Genomic DNA, 17,901 nt, shown 5'->3' on the forward strand with positions numbered 1-17,901 from the left:
TTGTCAAAGAGTATTCGAAAAAAATATTTGTAAAAGGATTCAAATCAGCACCGAAGATGCGGCGGTTCTCCTGGCGCAGCCTTCGTGACTATCGACACCAAAACATGGGCGCTTGTGGCTCGGAATGGGTGGCGCAGAATGGGAGCGTTTGGTGTATTATGTGGGTCAAAGCCAGGATGGAATACACAACAAAATATACTCATGTATAAGCACGCTAGTAGAGTAGATAGACATACACATACACCTCGTCGGCATTCAGTGAAGATAATAAAAATGATGTGTACACACGATCAGCTGTTATTTGAATTTATGGTTATCATCGTGCTGTCAACAATATTCCGAGTGTGGAGCTCAGACTTTACGCGTCATACGTTATATATAATTATTTTCGACACATTCATTTCTTATTGTGGACAATCTTTACAATATTTTATCAGCACGCATGATACAAGACTGAAGAGAACTCTCATTGAATATAATTGTCGATAATATATTATTTTAGTTTATGTTTTACGATTCTACCTATAGTATGTATGTGTGTGTATGTGTATATTATAGTTTTATGTGAACAAAACAAATATTAGAAGATGTGTAGTACACTAATAAGACACGTTTTAAACAAACCAATTATGCGAAGGTAGTCACACAAAAATCTATCAATTATCTATAGAAAACAACACATAAATAAATAATAATATGTATATAAATTCTCATTCCTTCGTTTTTAAACCCAATATTTTATATAGAGAGGATTGCACTTTTAAAAGACATTTTCAGAAAACAATTTGATGTTTTTGTACTGGTCAAATTGTGTTGATAAAAGATCTGATCATAATATCCTTCATAACTTGCTCGATTTTCTAAATTTAATTAAAAACGATTAATTTCAGAACAATTTTATATGTATATATATAGATATTTGTGTGTATATCAAAGCTTCGTATGGAAATAGCATGGAAAGAATTTCAAAAATTTTAAAAATGTTTTTTCGGTATAATAGCTTAGCGACAAATGAATTAGAAGTGACAATTCGTGTCATCTTTTATAGTAAATTCGACGCTCTACAAAACAGGTTTTTTATAATTTGTTTTGTAGAGCGTCGAATTTTGAACAAAACTCATTCATTTGTCGCTAAGTTATACCTAAAAACATTTTTAAAATTTAACCATGCTATTTCCATACAAACTTTGATTGAATTATAGAGTCCATGGTCATATGTTAGAATATGCTCGGTTATATTTTATTTATTATGAAAAATTTAGGAAAACAGCTTTTACGTAATTGCGCGCTATCTGAAAGACAATATTAAGGACTAAAACTTATAAAGGATTTTTTTTATCAATTTCGAAGTATTTGAGCTCCTGGGAGCAAAGAAACTCGAAAATGTCCATATTAAGAACCACTCTATATATATATATATATATATATATGTATGTATGTATGTATATATGTATGTATATATGTATGTATATATGTATATATGTATATATGTATGTATGTATGTATATATGTATGTATGTATGTATATATGTATGTATGTATATATCGCTTCACATTGCCCAAAAAATGACAAAATTAATAACATTATTTCTCTAGTAGAATAAGCAAACACTTTGTCTCATCCTTCTTTCCATAGTCAGAACCTAACATTAGTAATCAAAACTCTTTTAGAGAACAGATATTCCCTGAAACTCCAACTAACTCGATTACCAAAAAAAGACTTTCCTATTTTAAATCAAACAAACATAAGTTTATGAAAAAAAATCCAACAACAATAGTAAAAAACCTATGTTTCACAGTATGCCATAAATTGAAGACTTATTTGACTATTTTGACAAATTACTCAAAGAAGAAAATATTTTCATTCAAGAACATCCTTGTATTTCTTTAAAGAGATGTTTGCAAAAATTCAGTCCATCACCCCTCCTAAATTCAACGTCAACCAAGTTTATTCAATTACAGTAAAGTCTCGATTAACCGGACTAATTGTCGTCGATAGGCATTCGCATAATCAAAAATCCGGTTAATTGAATGTATAAAGAAAAATGTGGTGTATTCATTAAAAATGACAAATACATAATGATATCTATCAAATAAAATAAGGTTTATTAAGAAATTAAAACTTTCTTATGTATGCACATATATATTTTCTTAAATTACATTACATACAAATACTAAACTGCAGCATTAATCATGAAAAAATTCAACTGTAGGTATCTGCATACATATAAATGGCCGTGGATGTGAATCCGGATAATTGCAAATCCGTATAACCGAGGTTCGGATAAACAAGGTTCTACAGTATTAGCAAAAATTATAAAAAACAATACATTGGTCGAACATCCCAATACATCAGCAAGAGAATGAGACAACATGAATTAAGTGTTATTCAGCATAAAAGTTTAAGTTTCCAAAGTAATCTTGTCCAACTTTATGTTGAAAATTCTCATTCCTTTATTTCTGAACCCAATATTTTGTATAAAGAAGATTGCACTTTTAGAAGACTTTTTTTTGAACGCAGTTTTGAATTCGTCAAATTGTGTTGTATATGTATATATATGCATGTATGTCAATCAATGATCAACAGGAAATCCTCAAATGTTCAGAATTGAAATAACGAAATGCAAAAATTAGTATACTATTTAGTAGTCAAAAAAGTACTCGATGGGCAATGTCAAAATCATTCATCATACTTGTGATGAATTCTTTTTTACGAAAGAAGAAATGCCTATACACAAGAATTAAACTTTTTCAGGACACATTAATCAAATATGATTTTGAAAATCGGCCGAACACAATATTATTTGTAACATAAAATTCTAACCACATGTTCGGCGCTCAGCAGATCTATATAGTAGATCAGTCTTCTATCAGAAATATGTCATCTATTTCATATTCATCACTTCAATTATATACTATAATCACGTTCAACATAGCAGGCCATGTATCATATGTATGTTGATAGTCCATCTTCATACTGTTACATATCGTAATGTCAGAATGGCTGTGATGTATATCCTCGCATACGTGTATATAGTATGCAGCAACTCAATGCTGGCACATACGGAATGTATTCTGTTTAGTATACACAAACCCTTTCCTGCGTGAAGCTGTTACGTTGAAGCCGCCCCTTGCTAGCCACCCACAGGCAGCCGCCCGCCTCCCCACGGAAAGCGCGAGTGAACAGTGAAAGTTCAATGTTCACAAAACATACAAAGATGACACGTATGTACGACAGCCAGCATGCGAAATGCACCATCAGAGACCGTATTTGCCAGTATTTGCGAAACGCGACGAACTAGATTCGTTCCTAACCAACATTTGCTAATTATTTTTCCATAACATTCTGTAAAATATTTCTAATAGATATTGATGTTCGTGAGCAGTTAACGACATGTAAAAGCATCACGATGTAATAGACAGCTTAAACCAACAATAGTAGAAGTTATATAAATCAATTATTATATAGCAATATGTATTCCTTACACGCAAAAAGAATTCAAGCAAATTCGATTTGAAATTGCGTCATAAATTCATATTTTACAAATGAATAATCCATAAATAATGTTAAGCTAAAAAAATGCGATTATAAAATAAACGATTTAAAAAACAAATAAAAAATGGTTGAAACAGCAAACTGTTTTATGCGGCATTTTAAGAAACAAAATCATTAAACAAAAAAAAACATTCGAAACAGTTATAATATGGCATAATTAATGAAATTACATACGTTAAATATATATATATATATATATATATATATATATATATGTATATAAATATATATACATATATATAATACATATTTATAACTATGCATATATACTAATTAGTACTTCTCATTTTTGTGTTTTGTTGAAATATTTCTGTGGTAAGTTACGATATTTTCACTGTTCTTATCTCTATATATTTTACATTAAGGGGCACAACTAGTGTGAGATTTTCAAAAAATCGAATTTTCAATTTTGCCATATTTCGATAGGTTGTACCTTTAAAAATAACATACCAAAATTTTAATTCGATATCTCAAATAGTTTTTGAGTTACAGCCATTAAAGGAGCATATATATATATATATATATATATATATATATATATATATATATATATATATATATATATATATATATATATATATATATGCTCCTTAAATGGCTGTAACTCAAAAACTATTTAAGATAGTATGTATATAGCATAACGATCATTTAATCTTTAAACGCGTTTTTCTGAATTTGCAGAAGCGATTACTCAAAAACAAATAATCCGATCACTATAAAAATTTTTTTACATGTTCTATATATAGTTCTCCGTAAAATGAACTATCGATTTTTTGATCGGATCAAAAATCGAATTTTGGCAGTCCAAAAACGACCAAAATTTTGCGTGAAATTCCACTGTATTTAAAAACGCCGTCATTTAGTCAATTTTTTATTTTTTTCCGGTTATGTTTTCCATATTACTTTTAACATTCATTATCAAAATTGCTTTAGAATGTAGCACTGAAGATGAGTCAAACCAAGACTGGAAACGTATACTATTTTAATAAAGATAATCATCTGTATTAATTTTACTATTATTCTATGGATGACCAAAAAAATATGTATATATTCGAATTTTTATTTGCTCCCAGAGGTTCAAACGCTTACAAATCGATAAAAAAAATCAAAGTTTTAGCTCTTATTATTAGTTTTAAGATGGTCCGCACTCCAACCAAAGTTTCTTATGGTAATAATATAGGAAACATTCCAATGGTTTTTTATATTTTTAAACTCAGCGACAAGTGAATCAAAAGTAACAATTCGTGTCATGTTTTATCAAAAATTCGACGCTCTCCAAAAAAGGTTTCTTATAATTTTTCGTTAAATCTATTGGTTTAAGAGTTGAGTGAATATTTAATTAAAAGAAACAAATAAGGCCATAACAATAGATTTCCCACGAATTCACTGTATTGTCAATGACTTATATTTGGCAATAAGAAAATATCCAGATGCGAAGCTAATAAATTAATAAAAAAAATCACTTATATTAAAAAATGCGTCATTATAAGTCGTGTAAACACAAACATGATCATGTGTAAACTAATCTAGTTGTAACTTGGATATTCTTTGCTATTAATCCTTAAGCAGGGTGCTGGACTGCTGAATAATCAAGAAAATTATTTATTCCAAATTATTATAAGATAATTATTTATAACATTAATTGTATTCGTTTAAAACTCTCCTTACTTTACTTCATGATACTCATTGTCAGTCGTTGAATGTGTATGCTCAGAACCGCAGAAGGTTAAATGACGTAAGAGCTGGTTTTTAAAATCCGGTTCTAATGTGAAGTATAAGTTCGTCGTCATTACAGTCATCCGAGTTAAGGTAAAGAGAAACTAGCAATGCTTTAAATATAATATAATATATATATATATATATATATATATATATACATATATATGTGTGTGTGCATGTGTGTAATAACCCTAATATTCCAATGAGATATGCCTGTAATATTCACCAAATACACGTATACCATTTATAAATAGGTGCTTGCCGTTGCTTGTAGATAGACAGTATGATAATATATTAGGTACTAAAGATTTGTATAATGCATTTCGAAAAACGTTACTTGAAAACAGTATTGATTTAACATCATTAACAATTATTGATGAAAATACGTTATTTACTTTAATGCAATAAATTACAGTCGTATTATTATTTAATATAATTCTAGAACCTAGGCCAAAAAAAATGATTTAAGTTAATTTTGTTAGTTGCTTTTCGTTTTTTGTCTTAGGGCAAGCTTTTTAATTTCATAAAAACCGCTTGTCGTAACATTCTCCAGCGAACAAGAAACGCGCTCGCGTCGCTTCAGCGACCACTGGCTCTAGATATGCGTATGCGGTTTATAGCGTGCACAACAAACAGATATGTGGAATGGCTAGGGCGAGTATTGGCTGCGAGAGAACATTCAGACAAATATTTAATGATTTTAATAATTTAATAATACCAAAATCGGAAAGAAGTATTTATGTATTGCATGTTCATAAGAATAATAAAATTAAAATTCAAGTAGAACATTCAGACCTTTGAAAGTGTATGTTTCTTAAAAATAACTTTATTGTAAAAAAATCGAATTGTAACCGAAACTCAGATTTTATAATTTATGACAATGAAAGTAACCAAAATGACCAACAATTAGTAAAAAAATGCTTTACGAAACTTATATATAATTACTACAATTATCAAAATAAACAATACGATTTAAAATAATAAAAACTTACGTATAAAAACCAAATTGTGTATAAATATTTTATTTTTTAACATCTTATGTAGTTTGCTCACAAGATTTTCAGTAATTGATACTATAAAAAATATATTAATTTTCCTGCATGTGGTCTAGTATAGTATATTTTTAAATTGAAATACCATGTGAACATTGATAAAACTGAGTTAAATACGAATAATATCGGAAAAACAATAAATTTTACGATTTTTTTTTCTCAAATAATCTTCATTAATATAGTGTACGTTAGGCAAGGCTGGTCGTTAATTTCAGTACTAAAATATGAAGTGAAACTGTTCAACCAGGAGTAACTCCTACTGTTTATATAAATTTTAAATGTAATCGACGCACATTATATATATATATATATATATATATAATTTTTATGATATGAGTGGAACGAATATTAATTGTTTAATATGAACAAAACAGCACTCAGATTTGTTTAACACAACTTTATTTTATGATTACAGACGTTTCGAGACCATGGTGTGTCTCATCTTCAGTGTAATTTCAAAAACAGTTACTTATATACTACACATTCTTTAATAATTTATTTAAATTTTATTTAATTTTTGGTATACAAAAAACACCAACTATTCCTTGCAATGCTTGACACCGTACTAAAGAAACACCGTACTAAAAATTTTTATATTCCAAAATTAAAGATGAAACTCCATTAACAAAAAAGAAAGATATAGTTTATAAAGTAAATTGTTTGGATTGTAATTGCTCTTATATTGGCCAGATATATATATATATATATATATATATATATATATATATATGTGTGTGTGTGTGTGTGCGCGCGATTCTTTGTGGTCTTTTCAAGAAAAAATATTTGGTGTAAACTTAATGGAAATAAGTTCGAGCGCATTCTACCTCGTGCATTAATTTTTATATTTATAGAAAAATACATTCTGCAAGCTACAGTAGACACAGAAACAAAACACCAGGTCAGATAATCACTCAATTCATACAGTATACAAAAACTCACTCAAAGAAAGGCGTTTAATTGCGTAAAATTCGTAAGCACATTAAAACAAAATATTTACTATATTCCGAAGACAATGAACAATTATCATTGTCATTTAATCTTCGGAATGTTGATTATGTATTCTTTACTCGCATTGATTATACGTTTCAGAGATGTTTACGCTCATTAGTGATCAATGAGTTTCGTTCACATTATATCACATGTTATGGAAACGATGAAATAGCGATCAAAAATATTTTGATTTTGACAGATGTGTTTTGACGTTTGACATGAATGAAGGTGCAATGACGTAAGAATAATAAATATTTATGATTGCTTCTTTGATAGAATAGAAAGAATAGCCGAGCTTAAAAATCGGTCATTGTTTTTCATGCTATAGCTACAGGTTGCCACATGTACTCACCGGCGAAGTATTTCTGTAGGGCTGCCCAGGACCTAACTGTTGGGGACTGTAGGGCCTGGGGGGCAACGGCACCCAGCCTTGCGCTCCGTAGGGGCTCTGCTCGTAACTATTTAAATAGCGGTGCGACGGCGGAGCCCCGGGATGCGACTGCAGCAGAGAATTGAGCGTAGGCGTGGGGCCAGTCGGTTGCGAAATACTCTGTCCGGACAGATATCGCTGGGGCGGTCTGACGGGCGGCATTCCCGGCTTGCCGCCCCTCGCCACATAAGGGTCCGCGTTCGGATCGTGATAACGCGCGTACTGCCCGTACACGGAGTCTTCTCGGTCAGTCAGCAGCGCTCCCGGTGCCTGAGAGTCGCCACCGTCCCCATAAAGACTCATTTCATTTCCAACCGGCGATTTACGTTTTGTGTTCGATCCACTGTCACTACTCACTACACTTCTAGCACTATTTACGTCTGTTCCATTTTGTAATACGTTATTTCTCGAATCGGAATTTTGATCCGGAGGTGCGGATTCTGAACTCATATCATTTTGTTGACTCTCGGCTTGCGTTGCAGCCATGTTAACAGAGCCGCAGCTCCCACTGCCAACACCCCGCAATTTGTACGTTCCTATGGGCTTTATGTTATATCGAAAGTCTGCGTGGGTACGTCCACTGTACGTGTTAAACTTTCCATTTCTCGCTAAAACTCATCACTGTCACTAAACTACTTTTTCGACAGTCTTAATATTAAAATAATAATACCAATAAACACACTACATCATTTGCAAATACGACACTACTTACTAAAGGAGGTTAGGGAAAAGGTTATATATCATTAACAAAATATTTATGCATCACACACTTCTACGTTCACAATCGGTAAACCATTATTAATACAACACGTTACCATATTGCCCACACACAAAACATCATTAAAAAGTTCATTTCTCCAGTAATATCGCAACATACTGCCACAACTAGATTGTATAATGGCGCGGACTAACGCGGATAGCTAATGGAGTTGTTTCAAAATGGCGTCGCTAGCTCCGTTCTCGCAGTCAGCACAATCTCGCTTTGACAACACGAAGTCCGGCGCGGGAAAATCAAACATAGGCATCGGGCAACAATTGAAACTTTTATTTGTTATCATTATATTTTTACAACTTGAATCATATGCTTAAGTACATCAGTTTAGATAAATCTTAACAATATGTTAAAAATACTTATATTAATTAAATATTAATAATAATAATAAGTTAATAATATGAATTGAAAAGAGGAATGTTAAATGCCACAGGGATTGTTAAATTAAAGCACAAAATTTGTAACAAAGTATATAGCACTCAAATGATAGCAATTTTAATATTCTCAAATTATTTAATATTCATCAAGATGATCCAAACTTGCTCATCCATTCCTCATACTTCTTAAGATCATCTTTAGAAACACTCTTGTTACATTTATTTACAGCTTCCAAAAAGTCTTGGGTAGAAACAGGTAAATCCAATTCTTCTTTTGGCAATTGTCTTATTTGTTCAGGACGAAGACCCGAGATCTTCCTGCGCATTGACATCATACTTGCATCTCTGAAAAAATCGTTTTTTCAGAAATAATACTTCTAGTTTTAAGATAATTATGTATACAATATTAATTTTATAGTAAAAACAAAACTATAAAAATTGCAATAAATTAGTATTTTTATATAAAATTAAATAGAAATGTTTTATGCATCAAATATTAATGAATCTGTTGAATATTTCAAGCTGATTGGGTAAGCAGTCAACCTCAATCAGTTTATTACTTCTGTATCTACATCTCATTAATCATAGTAATATAAAAAACATTGCCCTTGTTAATACTTTATACAGTGCATTCACTTTGAACTTCACTGTCTTATAACATAAACTTATCACACACCTGCACACATTAGTGATATCTGCTCCTGAATAACCTTTAAGACGTCTTGATATGTCACTTAAATCTACGCTGGGATCAACTTGCACCTCCCTTAAATTTATCTTGAGTAATGCTTCTCGTCCTTCATCATTTGGAAGTGGAATATAAATCCGTTTCTCCAATCGTCTGCGCATAGCCTCATCAATGTCCCAAGGAAAATTTGTGGCTGCCAGAACCATAACAACCTAAAAAAGAATGTAAAATAATATGGCCTTTTCACAAAATAATGTTATTTTTTTAACAAAATAATTATACAAAAAAGGAAAACATCCTACTTTAATAAAATTTGTAACTTACCATTACATTTAAGATGTACTAGTATTAATGTTATAACATTGTTTCTTAAATGTAATTTAAATAAGATACACTAAATCCTTGATCTAATGATAACAATATTATTATATTGTTTACATACTGCATAAAATCAACAGAAGAAAATCTATTATTTTTTTAAAAGTTCATTGCAAATCAAAAGCTTATTTTTTTTTAATTCTACAATTCACCTTGCTAGCCTCTTCTGAGTTAGAACTAATTCCATCCATTTGAACAAGTAGTTCACTTTTAACTCTTCTTGATGCTTCATGCTCAGACTCTGATCCTCTTCTTGAGCAAAGTGAATCAATTTCATCTATAAAAATAGTGCTGGGAGCATAGAATCGAGCCATTTCAAAAAGAAGTCTAACTATTTTTTCTGATTCTCCACGATATTTAGATGTCAATGTAGATGAAGACACATTAAAAAATGTAGTGCCGCATTCAGTAGCTACAGCTTTTGCTAACATCGTTTTACCAGTTCCAGGTGGACCCACCATTAAAACACCTTTCCAAGGCCTTCTAATTCCCTGTATAATTAAAATTTCAAAAAATAATTGTATAAAAATATGCAGTTAATCTCATTTTAAGAAAACGGAAGATATGCATAAAAAATGGTGATTAATATATTAGTGAAGGATTTTCTGGTGAGCAGGTTGCATACAAAACAATAAGCTCAGCATCAAACAATTTCATTTATTGTTTACATATAAATTTTTTAGAACACAATAACATTTTTCAGTTGTTTATTAGTATCAGTTGCCATGTAATATATAACTTCAAAACTGCTTTCTTCATTTAAAGATGTAATTGATATAATTTGCCAATTCAATATCAGTAACATGGTTTTGAAACAAACATTTCTCACTAAATACGTTGCTTGTAAACAAAGTGAAGCACATTTTCAATTAAAATGTTTTACTAATGTACACGAAAAATCATGTGAAATTTAGAGATGCTATAAGAAGAATGAATGCATACTTAAAATTTAAATTATAAAAACAACAAAATAGTTAGTAACATTTTTATGAAACTTAGTAAAATCTTAACAGGTTTAAATCAATAAATTGAATTCAGAACCATGTAAAAAAGAAACAAAAGCAAATTTGTTTATATTCATGTAAAACAATAGTTATAAGTTGTTGTATATTACTGTAAAGGCACTTTATTACAAAGATTTTTCAACCTGAATTTAAACAACATATTTATCAAAATAATGAATATATAATTAAAAACAAAAACCTTAAAGAAATCCGGCATCCACATTGGTAACACTACAGCTTCTTCTAATAATCTCTTAGCTTCATGTAAATCGGCTATATCATCCCAGTGTATATTTGGATTTTTCTGGACTATATCTCTCTCTGCAATTTTGTTATAAAGAACATTTTGCTTTATCATTTTCTATCAGTTACAAAATTCACATATTTTGTTAGTTAGGAGTCATAAGTATTATATATATATATATTCTGTATATTTATATATATATATATATATATATATATATATATATATATATATATAAATATACAGTAGAATCTCGTTTACCGAACATCAGTTATACACATTTGCGATTATTCGGACTATCAACCGCGACCATGTAGGTTTGTATGTACATACCTACAATTTGAATTTTTCCATGATTAATGCTGCAATTTAGTATATGTATGTAATGTAATCGAAGAAAATATGTATGTACATACTAATTTTTCAATAAACATTGATTTTCATTGATATCTATGTATCTAATTGTTATTATTAATAAATACACAACATTGTTGTTCTTCATACATTTGATTATCCAGACTTCCGATTATCTGAATGCCCATCGGCAATAATTAGTCCGGTTAATCGAGGATCTACTGTATATATAATTTTAAATATATATATATATATATATATATATATATATATATATTATGATATAATAAAATATGATATAGTACAACATAGTGAAGCTTAAATATACTGAAAAAATTAGGTTTTATATTATATCATGAAATTAAAATATTTAATAATAATATCATTTATATGCTGACCATTCATATACTTTACCAATGATACATTTCATATCACTCATCATTCATAATTGATAATACAATATCAAAATAATTAACATATTAATAAATCCTTTAATTAATATGCTATACTGATTCTTCAATTTAAATTAAATTCCAGTGTGTTTAAAATATCGTTAACAAATATTTCTTTACAAGCTGCTGACTATATGCATAAATCAATCAAAATCAATTTGAATCATAATAAATAATAAATCCCCATTATAAATGATATAATGACTTTTAAACATATTGTGACTTAAGCCGCAATATCAACTTTTCCACTGAAATAAATGTTAATAAATCCATGTCTGAAAAATTGCACTCTTGCAGTTTACTAGTAGATAGTGTCGTATTTTATAACATTATATCACTTATTTTTTAATATTAATATCTTTTGAATTTGTATCAAGGACTATATGTGCAACAAGGTTAGTAATGAAGACAAAGTAAAAATATCCAAAGCAGTACGAAGATTTGATTGTACAAGTCAATACATATATCGTTTTTATAATTTGCCTTACTATATACAGCAATATAAATACACAATTAAAACCAATACATTACTAAAATTGCAACAAATTCATTCATTTTTATCAAGCAATTATTCTTTCATTTGTTATAGGAAAGTTTTTCTTATAATATGAATTTATATTGCCAACAAAGTATGGTCAGTTTGTAATTTTGATACTGATAACTAATTTGTTATATAAAATACTTTTTTAATGAAATAAATAAGTAAAGTCAATATAAAATGATTTACCTAACATATCCACTAAATCTGCTTCAAGCACACATGATGGCTCAAATTTCTTTTCAGGTTCTTCTTTGCTTTCTTTTTCATCCTTATCTTTATCACCTTTTTCTTTTTCTTTTGTGTCCTTTTTACCATCCTTATCTTTAGAATTTGCTGTCGATAGACGAGTAGTTCCTGGCTTGCTAGCAACTTTTTTTCCATTTGTTGCAACATTTTTAGAGTTTACAGGCCCTTTACGATTAGGCAAAGGTTTCTTGAAGTTTGGTTTTACAGGCCTACCTGGTCTAGAATGATTAGAAAATTTTGCTAAACTTGCTATAGAGAAATATTTAAAATGAAACTTGTAGAATTTTAGAAATAGTTTTGGAAATTATATATATATATATATATATATATATATATATATATATATACACATGAATGCAAACTCGGTGTATTAAATACATAAACCTTTTAGGCAATATATTCATAAGCTTATTTAAAATTCATACATTTTAGCCAAAAACCAATTCAGTCTTCAGTAAAAAATATTGAAATTAATTTACATTAAATAAACAGACAATAATGTTGTGAGTGTCACACAATAATAGAACTTACTTTCAGCTAGATATAGTACTATTCTGAATAAAACTTCATTTTTTAAAAGGCTTCAACATATTATTATACTATTTCGAGTAGTATTATTATTCAGTTAGTAAATAAATAAAATGTAAAAAATATATGATTTCACAACATGAGTATATATATTCTATCTATAATAGAAAATTTTAGACACTTATTATATCATAATTCAAATCATTTTTTATTATGATATGATTGTGAGTTTTCTTGTAGTGTTTATATTATCATACTATTAATAGTGTCAGATGTACCTGTAATTAGAGAGAATACATACTATCTAACTATAAGTATGCTTAAATATTGTTTTACGCTTTCAACATTATTGTACATTCATATAGTTTTAATTAATTTTGCTATTTTTCTACTGAATGAAGAATTGAACTCTAGATGAAAAGTATAGATTTAAATAAACATCCACATATGTGTGAGCGTGTGATTTAAGTATATATACGTGGGTGTACATACTAAAATTGATAAACATTTATAAACTAATATACCTTCAGCTATTCTTTCTTAGTAAAATGTAATTTCTATTTATAAAATGTAGATGCCCATATATAGTAAAAACTGAATTAGAAATTTTTCTTAAACCAAACTAAAATAATAAAAAAAAAATTTCATAAAGTATTTATCAGGCATATCACTATCTAGCACTGAAATATATCACTTGGCTTAGATATAGTTAAAAGGTTTATATATACATATATATATATATATATATATATATATATATATATATATCATTTTCTTGTATATTATATATTATAATTCTCCTTAAATTAAAAATTTCGTTTTAAAATTATTTTACTTGTGCTCAGCATTTATAGGCGCAGGCCAAACATCTAAGTCTGCATCTGGAGGAGGTGGCCAAACATCAGGGTCATTGATTGCATTGAATTTACTTGGTTCTTCCAAAATAGGATTACGTACACGAATTGCTCTTTCATTATGTGGGTTAATTTTAAACTTATTCAATGGTATTTGTACTCGTTTTAATTGCAGATTCTCATCATTAATTTGCTTTTGTACCTGCAAAAAGTTAAGTATAATACATAAAATAAGCACAAAAAAGTTTCAAATCGATTTATAAAATATCTATTTAAGAATATTTCATCCAAATTATAACGAACAAAACAAAATCTTAAAAGGTGTAAATTATAATTTATTCATATACTTTTTTTGAAATTCTTTATCACTCGCTGAATAATTATCAGACAATTTAAATGTAAGCAGAAATTAAAACTTAGAAAACTGACACCATAAACAAAATATTATCGAAAAATAATCTGTGTAAATCAATTCTATAATAACAAAAATTAGTAAAGCTGCATTAGATACATAAAAATAAATTTGATCACACCACAAAACCATAACTATTATTATGTTTATGATAAATCGCAAATAATTAATGTGGCATTCTACATACTGTTAGATCGATCATAATTTTTGACGCAATATTTGTTGAAACAAATTTCTCAACCATTATCAATAAAATATGAAATATATAAAAACAGAAGAAGTTAGAATTTACTTAGCACATTTACAATTGAAAAGGAATAAACAATAAAAGTAAAATATATAGTAATAATATAAAAATGACTTCCTCTATTAAGAAAATATTATAGTCAACGCTAATTTTATTCTAAACAGATCAAGGAAGAAAATAGATTTGGAGTAATTAATATGAAATAAAAATTGAACTCTTTGGATTGATGTACAACATTATGCATTGTAATTGCTATGACTCTCCATTCTATATGCAAATATTAGATGAGCAAAACATTTGCATAACAGCCTGATAATAAATTTCAGCTGACTCATAGTTACCTAATAAAGTCATTTCTCTAGCCATTTTTGTATTTTCTCCTATTTCACAATTTGCTATATCCATTTTCAGTGAGCTATTATAAAGATAAATGTATTTAATGAATTAAATGCATAGTAAATTAGAAAGCTTTGGTTGATATGTACCTTTTTGTCTTTGTACCCACTCAATTTTTAAAAAAAACATACAGTTTTTAATGTTTCCAATCATAAACTAATATTTTTATTTATTAACAGGTTAACCACTAAAATTGTAGAATTAAAATCTATGTATTTTTTAAAGCTTTTAACACAGCAGATTTGTTTCATTATAACATGTGTTATTTCTCTCAGATGATTTATGAATAATGCATTATATTTAATTTCATTTAATGCGAATAGCCATGAATTGTCAAAATCAAGGTTACGCTTTTACACATTAATTTTAAGGAATATAACACTCATTCTAATATGATGACATAAACTTGGTTATAGGAGAAAATATCTTTGCGAGCAGCTCTTAATTATAAACGATTATATACTTTTTGAGATTATGCTTTATTTTTATCACATTTCTATTTCAACAGCATCACAGTACTGCTACAAACTAAACCCACACACGAACAAATGTCATGTTGAACAAAGGACCATTGCACACGATTGCACACTACACGATTCGTACTGCGCCGGACCGTCAACATGTGCACCGAAAATGTCAAATCGCTATCTAAACTAGTGGGGCGCATGGCATCGTGCCTTAAGGAAAATTGCTGGAACTTTCCGTGCCAAAAATATATTTTTTTTAAACTTTGAAAAAAAAATAGATTTTTCAGAAATTTTAAATTTTTGAAAAAAATAGACTTTTTGGAAAAAAAAACTTTTGGAAAAAATGTTTTTTTTTCTTATTTTGAAATATTTTGGAAATTTTGAACTTTTGAGAACAAAGCAATCGTGTTCCCGAAATCGTCGACGTAAATTTGCATCCGCGCACACACACACACACATACGTCAATTTTTTCTAAGGTATGCCAAAATGCTCAGAAACCTCTGAAACGTAAAGATATATAAAAATTTTCATTTTCGATTTTTTTACGATTACTATAACTTACCCTACGGGAAGTTAACTAGTGGTGCATGGCCAAGGTGCATGACATCGTGCCTTAAGGCAAATTGCTGAACTTGCCGTACCAAGCTTTTCCTTTTTAAAAGTCAATTTTTTTTAAACTTTAAAAAAATTAGTTTTTGAATTTTTTTAAAAATATGACCATTTTTTAAAAATATGATTGTTTTTGATATTCTGAAATATTTTGGAAATTTTGAATTTTTTTTCCAAATATCGAAGAGCGTATGCGCCGCGTCTCACTCTAACGGATAAACATTGATACGGAACCCAAAGAAATGGAAACAAAATTTGTTCTTATTATTAAAATCTTTATAAAATATCTGATTTGATGTGCAGGTTTAGCGAAACCGCTATACCAGCCTTCCCAAAAATTTTATCAGTTGTTCATTTTATAAATACAAATAAAATGTTTTTTGAATCATTCAAATTGGGCGCTCCGTTCGCTCAAAAACTTTTTGCTCTATATCTTCAAAACGGCTAGACCTGCCTTTACCAAAAACTGATCTTAGCACATCTCCCTGTTAATACAAATCGAATGTTTTTTAAATATTCAAATCGGTGGATCCGTGTTCACTGAATCGTCGACGAAAATTTGTATCCAAACACACACACACATACTACCATTGTCTATACAAATGTAATGAATACATTTTCTATATATTAAATATATTAAATACATTGAAATGCCAAAAATTCGTTTCAGTACTGTAGTTTTATTATTTTTTCTGTCCATTCATAATATTGCAAAAATGAGTTAGACTCTTGCTCAAACTGTTGCAACTTTTTTGGGGTGATTTGTCAACAAACTTTTAGAGCTTAGAAAGCTGCATATAAATCATTTAGTTAGAGTTATACATTTGATCAACTCCTTCTGTACATATCTATGATGAGTTATGCAACACATCCTTGCCATCTTCATATTTTTCAATAATTTCATTTAATTCAAAAGACCCTAGCCCTTTATTTTGACTACCCATGGTTATAAAAGCAAATAATATTTAGCAAAGAACGCGAACTTAATATATATAACTATACCATCACTATTAATGTATAATTAACGTTAAAATAATCCTTGATATATTCGCGTGGGTAAATCGCTATTACATAATTCATATCAATATATAATTGAAATGACTTACAACAAAACACTTTACTATCATGAAACAGTCAAAATATTTTTATGGCAGAAAAATCAGATTACAACTGACAAAATTTTTATATTTTCATTTCGCCATTAACATTTTTCTAGAAAAAATTTACTCGCTCAAAGCTCGTATCTCGTATTTTGCTCGTATGTCGAAGCTACAATACGCTTCTTTAGCGGTTCGTATTTCGAAACACTTTCATTTGAGTGCAACGGGGTATGGAACACTACTGATGTGAGTACATTCAAGAAATTTAGACATAACATTCCGAAAGTGAATTTCGAAATAGTTTCTTATCCATAAATTTAAATATCGACGGATTATAACATTAGCTTATGTTTATTATCACCTAATCAATTTTTTTTCTTTCGTTATTTTATTGAATTTTTACGTACGTGCTAACTTTCGTATATTTGATGTTGCTTGTTCTTACTTTTGAAGTGATGTTTGACTCATGACTGAGAACGAGAAT

General features: G+C 28.9%; 2 protein-coding genes across 7 annotated transcripts in view; both read right to left on the reverse strand.

The window, feature by feature from the left end:
• Positions 1-8,655, reverse strand: part of LOC113378755 (trithorax group protein osa) — a 102,915-nt gene extending 94,260 nt beyond the window's left edge. For all 6 annotated transcript variants that reach the window (XM_026619345.1, XM_026619341.1, XM_026619342.1 and 3 more), the window contains exon 1: positions 7,670-8,655. In XM_026619345.1, the coding sequence (XP_026475130.1) occupies positions 7,670-8,233 (564 nt within the window). In that variant the 5' untranslated portion in view covers positions 8,234-8,655. The remainder of the gene's footprint in view (positions 1-7,669) is intronic.
• A 296-nt stretch (positions 8,656-8,951) lies between these two features.
• Positions 8,952-15,802, reverse strand: LOC113375434 (katanin p60 ATPase-containing subunit A-like 1). The gene is made up of 9 exons (XM_026615373.1): positions 15,330-15,802; positions 15,140-15,259; positions 14,489-14,498; positions 14,167-14,387; positions 12,744-13,021; positions 11,166-11,287; positions 10,115-10,453; positions 9,573-9,796; positions 8,952-9,241 (listed from the first exon to the last, which is right to left on the reverse strand). The coding sequence occupies exons 2-9, from the start codon at positions 15,247-15,249 to the stop codon at positions 9,043-9,045; spliced, it is 1,503 nt and encodes a 500-aa protein (XP_026471158.1). The 5' UTR covers positions 15,250-15,259; positions 15,330-15,802; the 3' UTR covers positions 8,952-9,042.
• Positions 15,803-17,901: the final 2,099 nt, after the last annotated feature.

Source organism: Ctenocephalides felis, unplaced genomic scaffold, assembly GCF_003426905.1.
Source record: "Ctenocephalides felis isolate EL2017-DRISC unplaced genomic scaffold, ASM342690v1 CF-g0.4_SCAFFOLD_01886, whole genome shotgun sequence".
Taxonomy (NCBI): domain Eukaryota; kingdom Metazoa; phylum Arthropoda; class Insecta; order Siphonaptera; family Pulicidae; genus Ctenocephalides; species Ctenocephalides felis.